The sequence below is a fragment of the Salmo trutta genome, chromosome 1 (genome assembly GCF_901001165.1).
Source record: "Salmo trutta chromosome 1, fSalTru1.1, whole genome shotgun sequence".
NCBI lineage: Eukaryota > Metazoa > Chordata > Actinopteri > Salmoniformes > Salmonidae > Salmo > Salmo trutta.
Genome location: NC_042957.1, coordinates 12,800,449 through 12,808,462, shown reverse-complemented (window position 1 = coordinate 12,808,462; position 8,014 = coordinate 12,800,449). Strand labels below are relative to the sequence as shown.

At 42.4% G+C, this 8,014-nt stretch overlaps 1 protein-coding gene across 1 annotated transcript; it reads right to left on the bottom strand.

Moving 5' to 3' along the window:
• Positions 1-3,787: 3,787 nt before the first annotated feature.
• On the bottom strand, positions 3,788-7,466 carry LOC115164349 (kelch repeat and BTB domain-containing protein 11-like). The gene has a single exon (XM_029716782.1). It carries the CDS (start codon positions 6,906-6,908, stop codon positions 5,781-5,783), a length of 1,128 nt encoding a protein of 375 aa, XP_029572642.1. The 5' UTR covers positions 6,909-7,466; the 3' UTR covers positions 3,788-5,780.
• Between the last annotated feature and the right edge of the window lie 548 nt (positions 7,467-8,014).

The window sequence follows — 8,014 nt, the reverse complement described above, 5'->3', positions numbered from 1 at the left end:
AATAAATCTCTTTTCCAAAATTCGTCATCTCTCCATGTCTTATTGACTAGTAGTTGTTCTGAAATGTTTATTGCTTGCCTACATTTTACTCCCTCTATGTTTACACACATACATTCATTATTATTTTGGATGCCTATCCTGATGTGAAGTTTGTTCTATAGAAAGTATTTGACTCTGATGTGTGCCACAGAAAGTATTTGACTCTAGCCACAAAATTAAGGAAATTAGAAGGGGGGGGGGGGGGTTCAGCAGGCAAGAAAATAGCCTTCCCAAAATCCTCCCCGTTCTAATTTTCTTAATTTTGTGGCTAGAGTCAAATACTTTCTGTGGCACACATCAGAGTCAAATACTTTCTATAGAACAAACTTCACATCAGGATAGGCATCCAAAATAATAATGAATGTATGTGTGTAAACATAGAGGGAGTAAAATGTAGGCAAGCAATAAACATTTCAGAACAACTACTAGTCAATAAGACATGGAGAGATGACGAATTTTGGAAAAGAGATTTATTTATAGACTAATACACTTGAAACAAATATCCAAACCGAAACCTGCAGACATTACTAGTTCCTCCCCGCAATCAAACCGACATAAAAAATCAACTGAAAAAATCTAATGAAATGCAGCCTAACGTGATCAGAAATCTCAGTTAGCAAGCAAGTCGTAGCAAGGAAGAATTGAGTGTGTGTGCGTTCATGTGAGGGGGGGGGAGAATTCTGGCAGGGGGGAGCTTTTCGGCACAACACCGGCACTCCTTCCATTCTGCAGGAGACAGGAGATAATACCGCCAGTGCTGGTTGACTTACAATTAACAACCAATCTGAACACAGTTCAGTCAATAACTCTTTTCTGTTGTATTGAGTGTACAGCATAGAGATGCCACAAAACTCCCAGAACTGAAATACTAGCACAACTGACCTCTAGGTAAGATTGATGATATTACTTGTGAATGTCACAGAAACACTTTCATATTCTCCTCACCTACTAGTAGTGTGTTGTGTCATTACAAATCAAATTGTATTTGTCACATGCTTCGTAAACAGCAGGTGTAGACTAAGAGTGAAATGCTTACTTACGGCCCCTCCCAACAATGCAGAGTAAGAAAATAGATAAAATAATAGAAAAGTAAAACACATAATAATAAATACACAATGAGGAACCATAACTTATATACACGGGGTACCAGTACTGAGTCAATGTGCAGGGGTATGAGGTATTTGAGGTACATATTTACATATAAAGTTGAAGTGGGAAGTTTACATAGACTTAGGTTGGAGTCATTATACCTCGTTTTTCAACCACTCCACAAATTTCTTGTTAACAAACTATAGTTTTGGCAAGTCGTTAGGACATCTACTTTGTGCATGACACAAGTGATTCTTCCAACAATTGTTTACAGACAGATTATTTCACTTATAATTCAGTGTATCACAATTCCAGTGGGTCAGAAGTTTACATACACTAAGTTGACTGTGCCTTTAAACAGCTTGGAAAATTCCAGAAAATGATGTCATGGCTTTAGAAGCTTCTGATAGGCTAATTGACATAATTTGAGTCAATTGGAGGTGTACCTGTGGATGTATTTCAAGGCCGACCTTCAAACTCAGTGCCTCTTTGCTTGACATCATGGGAAAATCAAAAGAAATCAGCCAAGACCTCAGAAAAAAACATTGTAGACCTCCACAAGTCTGGTTCATCCTTGGGAGCAATTTCCAAACGCCTGAAGGTACCACATTCATCTGTACAAACAATAGTATGCGAGTATAAACACCATGGGACCACGCAGCCGTCATACCGCTCAGGAAGGAGACACGTTCTGTCTCCTAGAGATGACATGGCCTTCCCTGTAGCTCAGTTGGTAGAGCATGGTGTTTGCAACACCAGGGTTGTGGGTTCGATTCCCACGGGGGGCCAGCACAGAAAAAAAATGTATGATATGTATGAAATTGTATGAAATGTATGCATTCACTACTGTAAGTTGCTCTGGATAAGAGCGTCTGCTAAATGACTAAAATGTAAATGTAAAATGTAACATACTTTGGTGTGAAAAGTGCAAATCAATCCCAGAACAACAGCAAAGGACCTTGTGAAGATGCTGGAGGAAACGGGTACAAAAGTATCTATATCCACAGTAAAACAAGTCCTATATCGACATAACCTGAAAGGCAGGTCAGCAAGGAAGAAGCCACTGCTCCAAAACCGCCATAAATAAAAGCCAGACTACGGTTTGCAACTGCACATGGGGACAAAAATCGTACTTTTTGGAGAAATGTCCTCTGGTCTGATTAAACAAAATCCGAACTGTTTTGCCATAATGAGGGATTAGTGCACTTCACAAAATAGAAAATTATGTGGATATATTGAAGCAACATCTCAAGACATCAGTCAGAAAGTTTAATCTTGGTCGCAAATGTGTATTCGAAATGGACAATGATCCCAAGCATACTTCCAAAGTTGTGGCAAAATGACATAAGCACAACAAAGTCAAGGTATTGGAGTGGCCATCACAAAGCCCTGGGCAGAACTGAAAAAGCGTGTGCAAGCAAGAAGGCCGACTAACCTGACTCAGTTACACCAGCTCTGTCAGGAGGAATAGGCCAAAATTCATCCAACTTCTTGTGGGAAGCTTGTGGAAGGCTACCCGAAACGTTTAACCCAAGTTAAACAATTTTAAGGTAATGCTACCAAATACTAATTGAGTGTATGTAAACTTCTGACCCACTTGGAATGTGATGAAAGAAATGAAAGCTGAAATAAATCATTCTCTATACTATTATTCTGACATTTCACATTCTTAAAATAAAGTGGTGATCCTAACTGACCTAAAACAGGGCATTTTTACTAGGATTAAATGCCAGGTATTGTGAAAACTGAGTTTAAATGTATTTGGCTAAGGTGTATGTAAACTTCTGACTTAAACTTCCGATGTAAACTTCCGAAACTGTACCTTGGAATGAAGGGATAGATAATAAACAGTAACAGCATGTCACGTCCTGACCAGCAGAGGGAGTTATGGTATCAGTTTTGGGTCAGGATGTGGCAGGTTTTTTGTATGTTAAGGGGTTTGTGTTGGTGATTAGACTCCTAATTGAAGGCAGGTGTGTTGAGTTGCCTTTGATTGGGAGTTCTATATAGTGGTGTGTGTTTTTCTTTGGGGTTGTGGGTAGTTGTTCTTGCACTGTGTTTTTGTATGCATGTAAGACTGTCTATCGTGAGTATCATTTATTGTTTTTTCACTGTGGATGCTTTGCGTGTGTCTCATTAAAAGAAAATGAGTATCCACAACTCTGCTGCATTTTGGTCCTCTCTACAACACCACGACATAATCTGTGACACAGCAGCGTATGTGATGAGACAAAAAACATTGTGCAAAAAGGGTCAATGCAGATAGTCCGGGTAGCTATTTGGTTAACTATTTATTACTCTTATGGCTTGGGGACAGAAGCTGTTCAGGGTTTTGTTGGTTCCAGACTTGATAGAATGGTAGTGCTGCCATCCAGTAGCAGAGAGAATAGTCTATGACTTTGACTGAAATCTTTGATAATTTGACAAAGATACTGTATATTTGTGTGCAAGAACCCTACATCTGTCAATGAGTCAGTACGTTAACACACCAAACATCAATATATTGATAATGTACTATACACCACTACAGTAGTGAATGTGGTTGGCTTGGAGTTGAAAGGCTGTCATACAGCAGATAAATAAGGTATGATTGAAAACCATTGAAGCTGTCAAACCATAAACATGAAATAAACAGCCAGCCAGCGAGTGAGCGAGCAGGTGGGAGATGCAAATAACTGTTTTTATTACAGCAATTCAAACATACTGAAAGTGAAACACCCAACACCATCACTCACAAGCTTACAAGCCTTGAATTAGTATTATTTGCCTTCGGCCATTAGTTCGGCAGTACGATTGCCTTGGTCCACATAAACTTAACTCACACAGCATGCTCATTCATGAAGACTTTTAATTAGACCCAGCAGCAAGCTAAATATAGACCTTAATGGCGGGATCTTTGTCATATAAACACAAGCACTAATGATCCTCAAAAAGAATAATCTTTTTTTTAAATATATAATCAAAAAAGGTTTTTATTGCGGTAAGAAACACCCTAAAAGACAGAGGAAGCTAGGACTTGAAGTTACAGTACATTAAAACCTGGCCTTGCCCTCAGCAATGGGTGTGGCACAGAAAGGCAGCTACATTTTCAAAGGTGCACTCTTCACTGAACAGGATAAAATAACAACATACTGTAAGGATGACTTCACGTCTTTGAATGTCATTCCCTTTGAAACAGGATCTATTACTATGACAGAGAGGTGAGGGGATGATTGATTCTATTGTTAGAGCCTATAGGCTCCCACAGTAAGTAAACATGGCACACCTTAGGGCTGAGACCATCAGCATATGGGCCCACCGAGACTTGGCAGCAAATCACAGGCCTCACACTGTGTGTGTGTGTGTGTGTGTGTAAGCACAATTGGATTTTCATTCACTGGCAGACAGGGTCATATTCTCATTTCACAGTGAGTCTTTTCCCCTTGAGGGTTGAGTGAATTACCCTCTCTTTGTCCCTGCTGGCTAGACTGTGTCCAGGCAAAGCATACATTGGAGCAAAGCCCTGGTCCTGCTGTAAACAGCCGTAGCCCTGGTCTTGCTGTAAACAGCCTTAGCCCTGGTCTTGCTGTAAACAGCCTTAGCCCTCTCCAGGCGCTCTAAAAGGAAGGTTAATAAAGGTTAAATAAATAAAAGGAAGCTGTGCAGCAACAGCAACTATCCCAACTGTGAATTTCACAACATGCTGTTGAGTACATTCGTTTCACAAACTGCTGTCCATTGATGGATTGATAAATAAACTATTGCACAATCGCTGCAGAAAAGTGTAACAAAAAAAATACAAATAAAAAAAATACTCTAAGGTGTCAAAAAACATGAATCTCACAAATATCTTTAGTGCCTAACTAAGCACATTTTGGAGAGTTGCCGTTATGGGTCAATATGCCCAGCTCCAAAATGAGACTGTCCGCCTGTGGTCAGGGCATCAGGGCTGAGAGGGTTTGGAAGACAACATACTTAAAGTAATGTGAAAAATACATGTCATTATCCAGGCCACAGACTAACAGACAATATAGCCACTCAAACCAGACTTTCCTTAGACATTCAAATGGGTTTCTTGATGCTGCTAATCCTTTACCATACGGTGGGATGTTCTATCATTCCCTGTAATAAAGTCATAGTAGGTAATATTATACCAACAGTGATCCCTGTTATCTCCCATTGTGTATCTCTCCCCTGCTTTTGGCAACAGCTGCTTTGCAACACGTTTGATTCATACTCTAAGAAAGCACACGGCAATGTTTCCACTTAGTAATAACAGGTAATAGTCTCAGAGAGGAAAACTATTTCAATCATGCAATAGTTATATTGACATTGAATTACAAACACTTGGGAATAAATATTGCTTTGGCAGTGCAGTTGGATGAAAAAGTTCTGTCTATTGACATCACCTAGGTCTATACAGTAGGCTACATTGTTTCTGTAGAGCTGTTGAAGTGTATAGCCACAGAGGCAAGATAAGAGGAGCCTATCACAATATTACTGTCCTCTGGTAGGAATTACAAATACTGTTCATGAAAATTGACAAATTATTTAATTTGTCATTCCTATCACAGTCTTTTATCAAACACAGCATATTTTGTCCTCAAATGACATTTCTGAGGCCACTTTTAGTGAGTCTCCAAAAACAGGTAAATATTGTGCATTATTTTGTCTCAGGCTGTTTTAGGCAGAGCCAGGACAAATGGAACAAGGGCACCTTTAGCCTCTACAGGTGCTCTGAGTGCTTCTGCCTCAGGCAAAAACTGTTCATTCTCCTCTTCCACAACAAACTGCAATGTTTGGGACTTGTTCACACAGTAAATAGTGTTGCCAATGACAGCACAGCGAAAGGGCAAGGGGTTGGTCTGCTCCAGGGACGCACTGTCATGCCATATTTTCACAACGGTGTTGTATTTGAACACGTTGACGCCATAGTCACGGTTGACGTCAAACCTGTAGATGAAGTTTTTGAACGCCACCATGTCGGTGGATTTCTTCCTGCTGTTGTTGAACGGGCATTCTTCCCAATCAGCTCTTCTACTGTCATATCTTAGCAGACGATAAAAGAGAGAGCCTCCGGATACGAAAAGCTCTCCATTACAGGTCGTTGCCTCATGCGCAACAGCGAACGCCCCTTTTGGTAGCGGCGCCACAGGGCTCCATCTATCAGTGCGAGGGTCGTATTTCTCCACCGTGAATAGACACTCCCCTCCGATTGCAAACAGGTAGCCGTCCATGGACACCAGCTTGAGCTGAGACCGACCCTGGGTGAGCGGTCGTATTTCGCTCCAGCTGTCAGTGAGAGGGTTGTAGCAGAACACCTTGTCTGAGACCTTGCCTTTGTCGCCCTGCACTTTGATTCCACCTGCTACGAATAGATAATTGTACATGGTGCATATCCCAGAGCCCTTTGTGTTGATTTCATCCGGCATCTTCGTCAGCACTTTCCAGTCCTTTGTCTCCTCGTTGTAATAGTAAATCACATGGTTCTCCTCCAGGGACACCATCGATAGAGGGCTCTGAGGACGACTGTTCTCACGGCTTGGAGGTCTGCTCCCGGCGCGGTCATACACCTCGTTGATTTCAGCCACCACCAACGCCCTCTTTCCCTCCATTCTCATAGTGAGAATCAGCTCTCTCTCCCCTCCCGTCAAACGCCCATAGACAGCAGGATCACGCAGTATTTCCAAGAAATTGTCACTCATGTGCTTGTAGGCTTTCTGCTTCAATTCACCGATACGTTGCCTTTTGGCTATTGTCAATATCTCATAGCAGTTCTCAACGGTAATCTGCTCCGACATTTTATCGACAGCAGTTTGAACCCCGCAAGGAATTAGCCCGGGTGATGACCTCTACAATATTAACCTTACTAACCTGCATTCGGGACGAGTAAATGGAATCCACCAATATTGTCAAAGTCTTAAAACTCACCCCCTTTACTCGGCATACGTCTCGGGACTGCCGCGCCTTGAAATAGTCACTTTTCTCAGTCAAAACGGCTTAATGCGCTTCAAGTTTCTTTCCAGACACTTCAATCACTAAATCAGATTTATCTTCAGAAGCATAGACGCCGTTCCCACATCCCCATTTAAATCTGCCTGGACTGCGGTGCTTGGTTTCCCTGTGTAGCTTCTGGGTAGCTCTCTCCCCCCACAGCCGTCTGTCCCGCACTGCGTGTCTGTCCGCGCTCCTGTGCTTCTGCGTTGATACAAAAGGTGACAGGCGCAGAACTCCCCTTCCTCTGCCCCGCCTGGGAACTCGCTTTATAAATCTGACACTGACCTTTCACAGCTCCACCGCTGACTTAACACACGAGAGGTGCGCTCCGTGTTTTCCTTTGGTCATCCAGGCAGAAGAGGGAAAAGCCCAGGCTGTGCGCGACGTCCGCCTGCGCGCGGCAGTTCTCCTCCACCGCATCGGGCTCTATTGAACAGTGCTGCTCTTTGTTGAGATGTGGGGTTGGGGTATTCTCATTCATGGCTGGCCCATGCATTCGATCTTCATTTGCATTTACTCAGCCATTCCTTGGTGGGCTACCATTATAACATCTAAGACCCATGACACCATTGTCCATTTCAACAAGTGGGCTCCCGAGTGGCGCAGCGGTTTAAGGCGCTGCATCCCAGTATAACGAACCATACTAATTGTACAGACCCTGGTTCGAATCCAGGCTGAATCACATCCCGTCGTGATTGGGAGTCTCATAGGGCGACGCACAATTGGCCCAACGTCGTCCGGGGTAGGCCGTCATTGTAAATAACAATTTGTTCTTAACTGACTTGCCTAGTAAAATAAAAAGTGGTCCATTAGCCTCCGTAATACATTGGGCCCAAAGTTTTGATTTTCTCTGGATGTTTCATTTAGGGGATATTTCCAAAGCCATTTTGTCTACCTGCCCCTTCTCCCG